General features: G+C 37.1%; 1 protein-coding gene across 1 annotated transcript; it reads left to right on the top strand.

The window, feature by feature from the left end:
* Positions 1 to 1688: 1688 nt before the first annotated feature.
* LOC145770745 (low choriolytic enzyme-like) lies at positions 1689 to 16657 on the top strand. Its single transcript, XM_082582450.1, has 10 exons — positions 1689 to 1794; positions 2067 to 2144; positions 3041 to 3130; positions 7149 to 7310; positions 7480 to 7608; positions 7889 to 8052; positions 8904 to 9039; positions 9232 to 9364; positions 9964 to 10050; positions 16452 to 16657. The coding sequence occupies exons 1-10, from the start codon at positions 1746 to 1748 to the stop codon at positions 16453 to 16455; spliced, it is 1032 nt and encodes a 343-aa protein (XP_082438576.1). The 5' UTR covers positions 1689 to 1745; the 3' UTR covers positions 16456 to 16657.
* Positions 16658 to 16690: the final 33 nt, after the last annotated feature.

Here is a 16690-nt window from a genome sequence, read left to right as displayed (position 1 = left end):
TGCAAATAGGCAACACTTGCATTGCTTCCTACTCTTTGTTAAGTGAATGATCCTATTTTAAAACGCAACTTGCTTAGATCGGTTGTTGCAGTTTGGCGCTGAGTTGTTACGAATTTTATGACGAGTCTTTTGTGACACATGTAGCCTAAAAGATTGTCAAAAGATATCTACGACGTTGGAAATTGAAAATCACTAAAGTATCCTCTGATTTTATCTCAATTTATTTATGACAATTTCTTCGTTTTGTTTGTAAAAGCATCAAATGCAAATACACGTGGATATGAGCTAATGTTCTGTTTCAAAAAATTAGATTGCAAATGTGCAATCATGTTTTGTGATAGCCTTCGCGTGGTGAGATCATAACTAATATCTATGCTACAATATCTATTTGTATCAGATCAATCAGCTTTGCAAGGATGTTATTTTTCCTACATTTGCAATATCAATTTCAACATCCGGGAAGTATAAAACACTTGGCGCCAGAAGGTTTTTATCAGAAGCTGTTTCCGCACTTGCCTTAAAATGATGAAACTCTGATTCTTATCTCACTGTTGATTAAACGTGGGTCAAGGAGCATAAAATACCGGGCAAGTAACGGTCCAGTCAGTTGCAATCGGCTTGTTGGGAGATTGCAAAACGGTTAGATGATACAAGTTTCAATTCTGAAATTTTCTTTCGATTATTTTTATCGAAATCGCTCATATGTAGTGTATTGTAGCTTGTAGCAGAGAGGAATTGTTCAAGTTTTTCTTTTGAAAACGTGTGTCACGTTGCGACAATAGAATCAATAATGATAATAATTTAATGTGTCATTATTAGTAGTCCAATGTTATCCTTAAGTCACACACGTCTTAAAGAACTGGATTTTGCATCCCCTCTTTTCAAACTATGGCCTCGGAGAATTTGTGCACAAAATTCATACAGAAAGAAACGGTTTTAGGAGAGGTTTCAACAAAATAAAGGATAAAGATGAGGCAGATTGCTGCCCCTGTTAAAACTCAGCATTGCCTGCTGGAAATTTGTTATGTACTGTATTAAATTGTTTTCTCAACGCTCCAAAGTGAGCACAACTGCCCTAATTTGTACCGTTTCAACGTTGAACAATGAAGATTTTCACTCATAAGAAAAATTTAGAATAGTCTACAAACGGGTTTCTCGACCTTGTTGCTTTGGTCTAAAATATGTAACGTTCTGCTGTAGGCCTATCAGTTGATTAGAACTTTGCTTTCATGGCCGCTACGCATGTTCCTTGTTTGCGATGACCATTTGCGTAAATTATTAAAGCTTTTCAATATGTCACATTATTTTTCTCCTACAAGCTCAATCAACGAATACCTACTGCCGCGATTTTAAATAAAGAAATGAACAAGTGAAGAAACGATGGTTCAGTCCAAGGCGTGCGTGCGTCAAGTAGCACAATTCAAAGACAACGTTTCACTTCAGACCAATACGACATTTAAAGTGCAAGCGGAAATTTGAACTCATCAGCATTTTGGCCTTGGCTGTGCCTTTAATTTAGCTTTAAAATAGGCAGTGTGAAAATAGTTTAATCAAATTTATCTCGTTGCTCTTTGCTTAAATGTTTCTGAATAAAATCGACTCCAAACGTTTGCAAACGTTCTTTACTTTGTCAAACTTACTCAATATGACCTGGGCCTTACAATATGTAATCTTCTATGGTTCGAACAGAGTAATTAATTTTAACATTAGCTTTTAGTTAACAAAATTTATCAGAAAACAATAAGATGAAAAAATTCATTGTAGTTTTGTTGGTAGCTGTGGCAAGTGTCCAAGGTGAGTCTTGTAATACTTGAGAATAAGATGAGAATAAAATAAATTTTCATGTTTCTTGAAATTCTACTTCTGATGCCGCCTGGAAACTTTTATAATAGGCTATAACGTAGTGTTAGGCAAGTTAAAAAGATTAAGCTGAAAGTACTGCAGGATAAATTTTAAACAAAACCAAAATCAAGACAGAAGACTTTTCGTATGATAAGAAGAACAATTGTATCGATAATATTGTAAATCATTTAGGCTTCTCATTATGCATTACTTTATCATTACAGGAGCTCTTTACGCAAGCAGGTCACTTGAAAGGGAGTTGTTCAACTTGTTATTGGACAGAGAGGAAAGCAACTTTATTGGTAAGTTATCTCCTGCGTAGTACAAGCGCAAGCAGCAGTGAACAATCGCGTTATTTTCATGTAATTCATGTGGACAATGTCACAATTTGATAATTGTTATCAATATAAAATAGCTTTTACTGCTCAAAGCCTCGTCTCACATATCCTATGCAGAAGTGTAAAAATTTGTCTTATTTTCAAAACTAACAAATATCCAAGTAGTGTACCGACGTACAGGGCTTCCGAGAGAAATCAGAACTGGTCGGAAAACAATACAAAACGAGCCCCAACAAAATAGTTTTTAGCAAAAACAAAAAATCAAACAGTTTTTATTATGCGTTGCATGTTCGTCTCAATTGAACTTAGCCTACTTTCATTGGCGTGAAATTGAATCCTTTTCTACATTCGATTTTAACAACGTATTAATATGGTAAAAACTTCTTTCGGTATGAAAATCTTCAAAGTTTACTCGATTATAACCTACCTGCAGCAGAAACACCATTGTTGTTAACTGTTTTGTCTAGAAACATTGCAAACACATAATAACCTAGGCCAGTGGTTCTCAACCTTTAACATCGCCGGACCAGAAAAAATATAAAAATCTTTTTGCGGATCGTTTATCACAGTAATCGACTTCTTTACAATTTTATGCTAGGGAGGAAAGTTGCTCGACTACCCCCCTTCTCGGAGCCCCTGCTTACGTAGTGTATGCCATATGCAGCATTAAGCCCACATTAAAATAGTATTGTACAATAATCTCCAAACTCTTGATGCGCAAAATTCAACCTCTCAGGCGTATTTGCAAGCTACACCTACCGTAATTTTCTGTCTGACACGTTTGTTCTTGAATGAGGCACATGAATTGATCAAAAAGTAGGCCTAACTTCATTTCAAAAATCTTTTTACATCTCTTCCAGATACAAGGACTTGCTCCATGACAGATATGAACAATTTGAAAGTGACTGGATCCGACACACCCTCGCCAATAACTGTGAATGAATGCATAGGTAAGCTCATCTTATACAAAGCACAGCATTTAATCAAGAGACTTATAGCCTACTGAGTGTCACATATTTCTCTTTATTTTTCCAGGAACCTATAACAAAAATATTTATGTGCAGTGTGATTGTTGTTCAGTTGTCCACTGTAGTAATTTTGATTACTTTATTCACTTTCAACAGTAATCTTCCCAGTTTTTTCGGTTATTTTTTTTACTTTTACCATTATTTTTTTCTTTCCACAAGCTCTTATCAACATATTATGTAAGCCAGGCCTAGTTTTAATTTGCTTTTTTCTGAAAAGATCTAAAACTCTTTTAAAATGACTGCAAATTCTGTTCTGGACAGCGGTTGGCCATTGATAAAAAAACTTGTTAAAAGAATAAGTTATTATCGCGTTTGTGCAAACACGCCAACGCTGAAACAGCCCGTAATATTGAGTTTTAAAAACAACATGTATAGAATTGTTGTTAAGTTCCTATTGCTATTAGGCTCAGTGGCGCCGCCAGACCTTCAACAATGGGGGGGCAAAATTTTGACAGTGCAAGACAGTAGCGTAGTCAGGAATTTTGAAAAGGGGGTGTTGACGGCCGGCGGGCGAAGGCGACACTTAGCGACGGGGGTCTGGGGGGCCTCCCCAGAAAATTTTGAAAAATTACTTTCAGTTTGGTGCATTCTGAGAGCATTTTTAACAAAATTGTGGGTATGAATATTCCTGTAAAATGGTGCTGTCCGGTGGCATAGCAAAAGGATAAGATCATGTTTTCTTCGGCATTTTTCGAAAATAAAGTAAAGTCTCTATGTTTTCTTGTTGCTAATTCCAGGCTGAGATATTTGAATGTTTAGTATTAGCAAAACTCGCTCTTTTAATGCAGTTTCGTTTAAAATTAGGCAAACTTTGTTTTAGAGACATAGGTTGATTTGCTTTTTTTTTTGCGAGATTATTACAGTTTTATTATTTATCAATTTTCTCCTTAGTTGATCCAAAAAACGATCTTATTCCGGTAAGTCACTAACTTTTATGCTTTAAAGTCAACCTAAAGTTTAGAAAATGTAACGTCATAGACGTCATACATCTTGATGAGTGTCAAACAAAAAGCTTTGAGAGAATGAAGTTACTTTATTTCTGATATATTCAAGTTTTGTATAACAAATAGCTTTTTAGACGTTAATCTATATCGAACAAGCGATCTCAGCAGTTACAGATGGCTTGCATCCTTGCACAGTTTGACGTGAAATTACATCATAGGCTAAAACTTTTCTTGCAAACAATATATTAAACTACGCAATATAAAGCAAACTCTCTACCAAAGCTTTACAATATATTAACATCCGTAAATTCAATTTGAAAGGTTGAAACCCCCGATCCCCCTCCCTTGGCTACGCCACTGGTGCAAGACATGCAAGACAGTGATATATTATTTAATTTCTCTTGTTTTCTACTGCTATAGTCTACTGTAATATAGACTACCAAAAGTCCTACATTTTTGACATGTCTGATCTGTTGAAAAAAATAAATCACAGTTTGATTCCGTATGGGACTTGCAACTGCCATTGCTAGCGAAATTCTGCGTAGCTGCACTTTCTGATTATCCAACAGTCTGTTAGTTAAATATGCCTCATGCTTTGGACTAGTCTGTCAGTTGATAGAAAAATTATCAAATACTGCACTGAAACGCTGTGAAAACGTTTTTCCATGCTTACAAAATACAGATGTCAAGATATATCAAACACAGAGGCGGCCACAATATGCGTATTGCGTAGCCGTAGCCTTATGACATTGCGAGCATTAAGGCCAATAAAAGTTAATAGAACAAATTTACTGTGACGGCCACCAGGCATAGTTTAATTGCAATAAATGCTCTGCAAATTATTTTTTATTCTTAATATTTCTTTTTCCTTTCCACGAAGATTTCATCAGGAGAATGCACAATATCAAATGATAAGTTTAAAACACAAAGTTAGCGAACAATTCTTATATTTCTTATTAAGATGCCAAAAATGCAGTATGACGGAACAATAGGCTACAGTTAAAGTCAACATGTTTCTTCGTTTATTAGACGTGAAAACAAGCTTCACTTATAGTAAAAATAATCAATTAAAACACAAACCCCAGCCAGCTAATTCTGCTGCTTTTTACATCGATTCAACGTTGTAGGGCGTTGAATCGATGTAAAAAATGTACAATCTTCCTCACGGGGACGCAGGTCTTACAATTTATACAATTGTGCATGAAATCCTCGTGGATAGGAAGAAAAAATATTAAGAACAAATAATCATTTAACACCGGTGGAGCATAATTGCAGTTTAATAAACTTTAAATAATATTAACACTTGACAGGACTATAACATACCAAGCTGTTGAACACTCGACAAGGAAAGCAAAATGCGGCATCCTTAGCTTCTGAACACTCCAGCCAGAGATAGTCATCAAACCATTGTGAGCGAAATTTTCTACCTTTAACTTTCGGATAGTTGGCCTTGACAGTTTTAATTCGTCCTCTACTAATAACATAATTACATGCTTCACGGCATTTTGGCAAAGGGAAGGCAGGATCAAATTTATAATCTTTTAAGTCCATTGTAGAATTTTAGTTGGTAAATAGTAAGATTTACTGAATCACTGCTCTAAATAAAGAACACGATTGTACGATTTAACAAAATTCTCATTTGTTGACATTTGACAAACCTTTTTCCAGAATTCATTTACAAGGTGATACGCCTAAGCATTATATCACGACTTATTCAAATAGAATCATAATTAACAAATACTCCAGAAAATCTAACATGACCTTTCTTAAATTACGATCAAGAGTTCATTTCAATAGCTCAGTTAACAAATGCAGTAATCTATTTCTAAACTGCTAAACAATTCTATCCATTACTACGTGACCCAAAGGAATGTTCGCTTAGCTGAGCTATTATTGGTGAATTTGAGAAATAATGCGAAGTTCTTCTATTTGAAGCGATGGATTAGGAAAAAGGCTATTCCTGATGCTGAATGTAAAAACGTTACAGTTGCATAAAAAGGCGTTCGTTAACGTTTATGCTGAATATTTCACAATACAACAAATTTTCGAGAAATTGACACAAAGAAATACGTTTACAAACAAGTGAACCCATTTAGCATAGAAATTAGAATCAACGTCAAACTGTGCTATGCCAATGTATACACAAATGTAATCTCGCAATAATTAATCAACTGGAAAGAATCCGACAACACAGGCTATTTTCGATGAGTTAAAAGTTAAATATAACACAATTTCAGAAATATGGGCTCCACTGTATGACAAAAAGCGGCATAGACTCCTTTTGAGTCTGAAAACTGTCAGAATCTAAGATAGTTACTTTTTTTTCCGGACGCTTGCAGTTTCCGGCTTGTTTTTTCCGGCTTGCAGTTCCGGCTTGCAGTTTCGGCTTGCAGTTTGTTCCGGCTTGCAGTTTCCGGCTTGTTTGACGACTTGTTTTTTCCGGACGCTGCAGACAAAGGGAGAATGTAAAACAGACAACCTAATTTCCAGATAGGAAAGTTTTGATTTCGCTCACACAACTTTTATTTTCACAAAAGTGATGTTACACTGTGGAAGCAAATGACCCTTATGCTTATGCAGCAAACAAATTAAACTGAGCTAAAGAAGTACAACCGCATGAGGTAAAAGATGATATATTACACAACTAAAAGTGAAATAGCCAACCTAAGCAAGAACCAATCTGCTGGGCTGCGACTAGAATCACAAAATCATAATAATAACTGCAGCACAAAGAAAAAGTTAAAATAGAAGAGAGAGCTTTCTAGCCCTAACCCCCCCCCCCCCCCCCCCCCCCCCCCCTTGCAAACTTGACTTGACTTCAGGTTGGGATCCAAATATTAAAAAAATATATATTAATATGTAATAATAGAAAAAAAATTAAAAAGGTGATGCCCAAAACATTGGGGGGGCAGCTGCCCCGCCTGCCCCCCCCCTGCCGGCGCCACTGATTAGGCTTACCAGTTATCACCGTATACCTACACATGTTTATATTTCAGATGGGGATCTGTACGGTAGCGATTTCAACTGTGATTATGAGGTGAACGTAGAAGACTGCACTAACAGCTGTCTTCTCGGACACAAGACAGACGAGAAGGGATGCGTCTTGTCTTGTGCTTGCAAAGAAGAAGGGCTGCTCGAAGGCGACATCATGATGTCAAGTAAGAAGTCTCCAATAAATTAATTATTATTGGCACGAAACACGATGGAAACAATCAAGAATTTAGAGTAAACTACGCTTGATAATAATTTATATTGGCTGCACAACATTAAACTGCAGCATTGTGTAGTTTCTATTTTATCTTCGTTAAAGTTTGGAATTTTTTCCAGAACAAGATGTTGCCAGAATGCAAAGTGCTAAAGACAACAGAGCCGCGTCAAAATTTTTCAGGCGATGGAACAACTCGCCTTTAGGAGATGGCAACTTTTTAGTTCCATACACCTTGGACGCGACTATCTGTAAGTAAAATATAACACTAACAATATATCTAGCTAGGTTGACTCTATACACACGTCTAAAGAGTAAAGTTGACTTCGACAGTTTTCTAAGTCTATAAACTTCGTATGAGCTACAATCAAAATAATGTATGAATCTATTTTTATTTTATATTTTTTGATTAAGTATTACATTGTGAACAATTAGTTATTTTCGCTTTATATTAATTTATTTGTCACCAAGGCTACTGACCCCTGACAAATAGCTTAGGCCACGATGTGACGTCTTTCTCTCTATTGCCAGCTGGTAATCCAAAAGCAGTAGCAGCCATCTCCGCTGCCATTGAAGAATATGCCAAGCAGACCTGCATGGTTTTCAAGCCAAGAACAGACGAAAAGGATTACATTGAAATCTTCAAGGGGAGAGGATGCTACTCTTACATTGGCAGGAACGGCGGAAAGCAGCAGGTAAGACGGCTGCGTTAGACTGAGAATACTCTGAATACAAAGAAAAAGATTTATTTTGTTAAAAACTAAAACATTGGTTCAAGTAAATATTAAACGTTTTGACGTACAAAAATTTATCTAAAGTAGGCCTAAATTAGTGTTCCGAATAATTTTATTTGGGCAAAACGAAAGAATAAAAATAAAATTTTATTTTGCTTCAAATTATTTTCGAAAGAGTTTTCTTTTAAATATCCCTAAGCCTGATTGGAATACACCCTTTGCGTTTGAAGTTTTAATGAATTCACTTTTTTAAAGTTTACAATGAAACGAGATGATTTCAAAATGAAGCAGAACCAGGATAACAAACAGTCTTGGCATGAAAATCGCAAAAATTCATTTTATTCAGACAAATGTTAGATGTATATTCGTCTTGAACAGTTCTACAAAATCGTAACTTTTTCAAGGTTTTATAACTTACAAAAAGTGTTGATTCAACAAAAACTAGCCGCAGTGACAACCAGGCGCGAATCTAAGAGTTTTTTTCGGGGGGGGGGGGGGGGCAGAAAATTTGAAAATCAATTAAAAAGAAAGAAAAGGCTAAACAGATATGAACAATGATACTACGACATGTACGATATGCTATAAAATAGACATTAAAAGAACCATTTTCATCAATTGTGATGCCGAGGGACTAATGTCAGCTGTTTAGAAGCTTATCAAACCATTTGATGCGGAAACATACAACTTCTACAATTTTTCACAAAATTTCGGGGGGGGGGGGGCCCGGGCCCCCTGGCCCTCCCCCCCCCATAAATCCGCGCCTGATGACAACCAATCTGCACTGTATATTAGTTGAGGATTATTTTCTTTAGCTTTCCATTGGACGCGGATGCGAGTACAAAGGAATTGTGATGCATGAAATGTTGCACGCAATGGGATTCTGGCACGAACACTCACGCCCAGACAGAGATGATCATGTCAAAATTGTAATGGAAAATGTCAACCCGAGTAAGTAACCATCAAAGCAATTGTTTACATACAAATAATGTAGGTTACAGTTGTAGACCTACACATGCAACATCACCCCCTCCCTCCCGAAAAAAAAAACAAAAAAACAATAGTTTTACGTTTATGATAATTAAATCTTACTTTTCATATCGATCATCAATATATCAATTGCGTTGTTGTATTGTTTACCAGAGATGAAGAGTAATTTCGAAAAGAAGGCGGCGAAAGATGTAAACTCGTTTGGATCTCCGTACGATCTCGGATCCATCATGCAATATGGAGGATTTCACTTTTCCACCAACAGAAAACCAACCATTTTGGACAAGTCAGTGGATGCGTTTGTAGTCTTAAGCAGCTAATTAGCTTTTTATAAGTTACCAGAACCATAGCCTATACAATAGTCTCGTTTATTAAGCCCAATTTGGTCTGATGTGGAATTACTGAATGTATTGGAGGGACAAAGAATCGTCCCTCGCTTAATAAGCCAAAATCGTCCAGTCCCGAAGTGGGCAAGCGGGGAGTAGACTGTAATAGAATTGTGCTTCTAAAACTTCACATTTAATCTAACCCAGATTTGAATATCAATCAAACTTATCATTTAAGTTCTAACCCTATACTAGGCCATAAGTTTTAACACAATAGCTTGCTCAAAACTCTGCGATTTTAAGACTCATCAATCAAGCTTGATTCATTTTGAAAGCAAAAATGTACAAAAAAATGAGTGATTCAGCTCAGAAAGAGTGCAACAGCTTACCTTATTCATCGTTATGCAATCCACTAACATCGGAATTGCAATAAGCATGTTTTTGATTTTTTTGCATAAAACAGGACATTGCATTCAATTGACAAGCAATGACCTCACATTGAATTTGTTTCCATAGTGTTCCTACGTCAAATGTTTAATCATTAAGCTATGATTAACAGAAAAACTGGAAAGCCAGTCAAAGAGCAACGTGAAAACTTCTCTCCGGATGATGTCATGCAACTCAACACCATGTACAAATGCACAAAGTAAGTCTTAGGCCTAGTTGTGACTGGTTGTACGCAACCTTCGTCTTCGTTTAACTTTCATGAGACTACTTAAAAAAGGTAAACACACTAAAGATATTAGGCTACAGGGCCAGTTGTTAATATGGTCCACCAACAGGCCCGTAGCCAGCCGGGGGCCAGGGGGGGCCTCGCCTCTCCTGAAAAAAAAATTTGCCCCCCCCTGGCAAAATCCCAACATTCTCGAGCAACAGCGACAATTGTAATGATTTTGCCCATCTTTCCCGTTGCAGAGCTCCAACCTAGGCCCAATTAACTACAATTGTTTTGTTTAGTTAACAGCTAAGATGATTAAACAATTTCGCCCCCCCCCCCCTACCTCCTCCTTTGGCAACCTCAACATGTTCCATTCAACCAAGGCCAACAGGTGTTAGGTTGGTAGAAAAATTGTCAGAAACAGTGCAAAATAAACATGTTTTGGGAAAGAATGATATCCTAACAAAGAGCGAATGGTTTTCCAGCAGGCCTACAAACCGGTACAAATTAGGCTATTTGATATCAGCTGTCGCTATTCTCGGTAGGCTACCATACCTAATTCTAAGGGTCAGTGATAACCAATTTGTGCAGTGATAAACCAAATTTGTGCAGTGATAAATCGCAAAATGTGCAGTGGTAAAACAAGTGGTTTTTGAAGACAACGCATACAAAATATAAACCCGTAATCTTTTAAGCTGTGTTTATTTTTTCTCTTCAATCAGTGTAAATAAATTTTGTTTCTAGTTTTCTAATCTGTAAAGTGTTCAACCTTGCAGCAGATATTGCTACATTTGGATCTAGCACTGCCGTTTGTGAGTGTGGATTCTCAGTGTTAACAAGGGTTGACGCTCCCACTTAGACGGAGCATGTTACAACCAAGACAGGCAAACTTGGTGCTTATGGCCTTTGAAAATTCTGTATCGAAATCTATCGATTTAGACTTGTTTGTGAGACCGTTTCGGGGACGACGGTTTGCATCCAAACATCCGCGACTGCAATAGACTAGCTCACGGGTGTATAGGCGGAATGTAATCATATATATCAAAATCCTCGGCACTAGCTTCTTCGAGCCAGTTAAAGTTTTTGCTCATAACCAGTGGCGTAGCCAAGGAGGGGTTATGGGGGTTGCAACCCCCCTTTGGCACGCGTGTGACGTCACGATGGCCGAGTGGTGGCAGCAGTGGCCGAGTGGTTAGCGCGTTGGGCTCGCAGTCGAGAGCCTGCATGTTCGACTCCAGCCACCCGTACCTGCTGTTGTTCCTCTGGGCAAGTAACTTTACGATAATTGCCTCTACCCAGTGATCGATTTCGAGTAATGGGTAGTACCAAATTTAAGTCATAAGTAGAGTAGACAACCGGAAACAGACATTGCCGTCGGCTGCAGCGTGGGTCAGGTGTATGTCGGAAGGCGTACACCGATGCATAGCGCTCAAGTCCGCTTTCCCGCAATGCAGGATAAAGATAAATAAACAATAAACAACAACAAAAAAAAATATTGAGAATGATGCTTTCAGTCTCTTTATGTCTCTAAAACAAAGTTTGCCTAACTTTAAACGAAACTGCAAAGAGCGAGTTTTGCCATTACCAAACATTCAAATATCTTAGCCTGGAATTAGCAACAAGAAAAGATAGAGACTTGTAGCTTTATTTCCGAAAAATGCCGAAGAAAACATGATCTTATCTTTTTGCTATGCCACCGGACAGCACCATTTTACAGGAATATTTATACCCACATTTTTGTTGAAAATACTCTCAGAATGCACCAAATTCAAAGTAATTTTTCAAAATTTTCTGGGGGAGGCCCCCCAGACAGTCCGCCGCTGGGTGTCGCGATAAGTGAAACTCGCCGTCAAACCCCCCTCCCCCCTTTCAAAATTCCTGGCTACGCTACTGCTCATAACAAGTGGCCTAACGCTATTTATACAACAATTGCTGTGTTATGTTGGTCATTGTAATATGGTTGCCGTGATTTAACTAGCGGATAAAATAAGAGACCAGTGTTGGTCTTAACACTAATCTGATATATTGCAATTTTTGTGGATACCGGTATTTAAGAGGTTAAAATGCCAAAATCATTTAATTTTTTTCGGCCCCCTCTAACAAAAAGTTGGCCCCCCCTAGCTCTGCGGTCTGGCTACGGCCCTGTCCACCAATGTTTAGCGTATTTGATAAGGGCTCATGGTCACAATAAGAAATTACAAAAAGTCGTGCTATTGTATTTCGGGCCACTTGGTTTTGTGTAGTAGCCTAGCTATAAACTAGTGGCCCATATTACACTATTGGCAGTGAGACTATATTTATAGCAAAGTTTAACAAAATGTAAACATAAAAACCAGCACCAAGAATGGGCACATGACCATGTAGTGATATAATTTTCACAAACTTATATTTTTACTACAACGACCAATAATTTTTTTGTTATTTGGGTATCAACTTTTATACTCTGTGATGCGTTCTTGGTTGCTGTTTTAGTTGTGTTTTTGGTTTCTTGTTTTGATTAAAATCTATTAGAGTAGTTACTGAGTTATTTTTATATATTTAAAAAATGGATAGTTAATTGAATCATCATTAGATAAGGAACAGTTGATTTTCTGCTAACAGATTCGGTGGTCCATATTACACAGTCGGTAGCTCATTACACGGCAGCAGTGTAATCTGGGCCACCGCCAGGTCAAAATTTAACGACAGTTTGTGCCAGAAGTGCAAAGTTTTTGGTCTTGGTTTTCTGCCTACTGCTCTGATACTAAAGTTTTCATCAGCAAACCGGTTTCGTGAAAAAATAAGTTAATATGCGAAAGTTATTGCAATTTCTGCTTCGGTGACCCATATTTACCTCCTTTCCCCTAACTCTTTCCCTCGCTCTCAACCTCTTACTCTTTCGTGCTCAACAACTAGTAGTCTACGTCGCGTCTGTTATTGCAGGCTATGAAGCTTAACTAAACCGTTCCAACTATAAGCTATTTTAACATTCCGATAGTCGATGAATAGAAGCTTTCAAATTTACTGTATTAGCCTATGTTGCTGACATGCGATTTGTTGTGTCACCAGTACCACACGACAATGTTCAGTTCAGTTCAATTCAGTTGTTTTTTTATTTCTGACCATCATATCAAAACAATACACATCAACATAGCAAAGGTCAAGAAAAAGGTAGAAGCGACAAAACGCGAACGTTAAAACGTGCTTGTGATCGAAGTAAGTTATTGAGTTGAAAAAAATTTGGCACGGTCGCAACACCTTCAGAAAAATTTATGATATAAAGGGAAAAAATAAATAAAAAATGTTACAAAACAAATAAACATATATAGGCTATAACTTTATTAGCCTACATAACTTTAGCTGATATATTGAAGATTTGTATGGACAGTTGCTATGAAGATCGGCCATGGTGCGTTATCAAGAGTGCTGATGGTCGTAAGGGGAACACGTCTTGATGCGTTTAGCTCATAGCAAAGAGCAAGGCAGGCAAAGAAAACCCCACAAAGAAATCCTACCACGGGCAAAGCCATTTCAAGCGCAACGCACCAGGCCTTGCACGACTCACAAAATAGATAGGCTATAACTTGACGACATGAAACAATGACAAAAAAACAAATAAAACAAACTAGCAAAAAACAACATCATCATCTTGCGGAAATTCAATTATACCCAGGGAAGTTATGTCTTAAAGATATCAAGCGTGCTTTGATAAAAGTTGCGTTGATAAAGCGATAATTTTAGACCCCTGTCAGCTAAACTCGCCACTAAACTAAGCCTACTAAACTAAACTAAGCCTCTAGGCTATTTAAGTTACATCGTTTTTCAGGATAGGCTACTACGTGAATTCTCTTACTTTAATTAGTTTCAGTACGGTACACTACAGGGTCTGGGGAGCACTTAGTCCCGTGCCCGGACAAAAAACATGTTGGCCTAGCTTTTCGCACTCAGCATAATTTACTTGCTCGCTCAGTCACATTGTAGCCTACTAACCTAATCGGCATTCGCTGCATTAAGTTAGCCTACCAATTAATTAAATTGTTCTAGCCAGCGGTTATTCATGGCTATCTAAAGATACGGCCTGATTTGTCACATTTTGCAAAAATTTCCAGATTTTACTAACTTTTGGCGAATGTTTAAATAAACTTTTCTAAAAATTATATTATTACGCTTTCCTTGCTGTTTTCTTCAGATCACACAATAGGTTTTAATATCCTCAGATGTTGAAAAACAAAGAAAATTTGGTTTCGAAGATTTCAGTCAGACTGTTAATTTTTCAATAACAGTCTGATTCAGCGTTTTTCAACCTACTTTTTCTCATTTGCTACTGCTTCCCCAAGGCAACAAAAAGCTTTTATATCATTAGGAGACAGCAAAAAGTAAAAAAATCTAATGTCAGTCAAACACTAGCAGTGATGGCTATCCCTCGTCTTCGAGGATGATGGCCTTCGCAATAAAATAAAAGCTAACGGTGAGTTCTTAAATGGCTAATTAGTCCAATCTTGGCTTTAAAAGTCAAACACTAGCAGTAGGGGAAGGTATGGACTGATGAGCCACTTTTTCACATTAAAAGCTATAATTAGTTAACTAATTACTCTATGGTGACGAAATTTCAGCACAACATAGTGTGATCACTTCAGTATATTGTGTAAAAAATTCAACCACATATAATTATGGGATCAACAAAAATATTTGACAACATTGACAGTGATCAGAGTGGTTCAAGGGTGCAAACGCGTTTGGACCCTTGAACCACCGGGTATGGACCCTTGAACCACTCTGATAAGGTAGACCTTAAAGATGTTCAGAGCAAACTTTTAAGATACAATAAATACACTGTTAAATGCACACACTGCTAACAGTTTGCAGAAATAGATTAAGCAATATTAAACTGCGAAAAGTCGATTCAAAACTTTTTAATGTCGTCAGTTTGTTTTGTCGTTCCTGCAAGTGGTGGGGGGAGGACGAAAACAATTGCTGAGGCATCACCAGCTTCGCTAGTCATTTTAGAATATTTTACACTCCACTTACAGTAGGCCTACACAATAATTTCTAAAATAAATGAAACATGTTTATTGTCCCTCAATTAGGCATTGTGTTAACCCATTAACTATGGTTCAAGGGACAACACTTTTGGTGGATCATGGGTCAGAACTGTAGGTGACAAAGTTCCATCTTAACTTACTTAATTAGAATGAAGTAAAGTCTAAATGAACTGTACTAAATCCTGCACTATATAGCCCATTACAATTTCTGAATTTTATATCTCGATGCTAGCTGTATTTAAGTTTCTGTAAAGCTCCAAACGCAAATGAGAAATTTTACTAAAACACCTCAAAATCACACCCTACCCTCTAACTTGCGAAATTTTAAAAGATTAAATCCAAAACTTTCCAAGAAATACTATTGAACTAAATGCAACGTATTTTATTAATAAAAAATCTACTATAGCCTAAGGTTTTATTCGAATTTGGAAGGGGATGGCTCATGGGTCAGGTATGGTCATGGGTCCATACCTTCCCCTAGCTGTAATCAAAATTTGCAAAATGTGACAAATTAGGCCGCATCTCCAGGTGGCCATTGGTTATTCTAAAGACTATTCAACTTTTCTTACAAAATCAATTCAACCTGTTGTAGCCTAGCCTAACTTTGTCATCAAAAAACGATTTTAAATTTAACTTTAGGCTATTGTTAAAGACATACCAAATGAAATTTTCAAACGGGAATTAAGCATTAAAATGCGTAAACTGAACATTCAACAATACATTTTAAAAAAAATTAACGGAAAAAAAGATTGTTTTCAATGGCACTGGCAAGGCCCAAAGTGCAATGTTTCATTTATTTTTTCAAAGTGGCCAAAAAGTGGAGATAGCCTACTGCTCGAGAATACGTCACTATCGACAGCAATAACAAAAGCCACGTTACACATCTGATGTTTTAATAGCAGATGTTTTGTTTAATGTTTAGCAGGTTTTTTTGTTTAATGCGTTGAGCAAACTGTCTGATGTTACTTCAACTTCTATAAAAATCTAGTTTCGATAATTCTGCTCAAAAAGGCCTACAAACTGTGCGTTGTAGCAATAGTAGCCATCATGCCAAAAAATATTATTGCGCCACAGTTTAGGCTACGCAAAAAGGATTCTAAACCAGGTAAAAAATCTTGGTCACATGCCCCAATTGAGTTCTTTGAGGCCTTGAACCTAACATTTGGTGCCCTTAATATTTTTTTTTAATTTCGCTATTTGCTTAGGTTCTAAATTTTGCTAATTGAAAGTCATGTACCCAGAGATGTCCTGCATCTACTATGTTTAACATCATAAACAAAATATGCTAATCGATAAACAATGTAAGCTACTGTTAAGCAGCGCCTTCTAGTGGTCAATATAGGCTACACTGTTTATTTTGACTTTCAGGTGAGCACTTGTGCACGACAACGAAAGCTTTTGGATGACGTTCAAACTGCGACCTTTGCCTTCTCGACCTTGACTTTTTGTGATTTTTCTTTATTAAATTGATTATATCAAGCGACGCCATTCATTCGTTTGAATACCACGGTACCGTACGCTTTTTTGGAAGCGTAGAAATCCAATAAACAAGGCTGTTTGTTGCAGACACTGCTTTTTCGAACTGTGATGATACAAATTAAGCAGAA

Source organism: Aplidium turbinatum, chromosome 5 (assembly GCF_918807975.1).
Source record: "Aplidium turbinatum chromosome 5, kaAplTurb1.1, whole genome shotgun sequence".
NCBI classification, from domain to species: domain Eukaryota; kingdom Metazoa; phylum Chordata; class Ascidiacea; order Aplousobranchia; family Polyclinidae; genus Aplidium; species Aplidium turbinatum.
This window is presented reverse-complemented; position numbering and strand designations above follow the sequence as displayed.

Coding starts and splice junctions, on each gene's coding strand:
- LOC145770745 (XM_082582450.1), top strand. CDS start 1,746: ATGAAAAAATTCATTGTAGTTTTGTTGGTAGCTGTGGCAAGTGTCCAA. Junction 8,053..8,903: donor GGAACGGCGGAAAGCAGCAG/GTAAGACGGCTG, acceptor TATTTTCTTTAG/CTTTCCATTGGACGCGGATG. Junction 9,040..9,231: donor AATGGAAAATGTCAACCCGA/GTAAGTAACCAT, acceptor ATTGTTTACCAG/AGATGAAGAGTAATTTCGAA.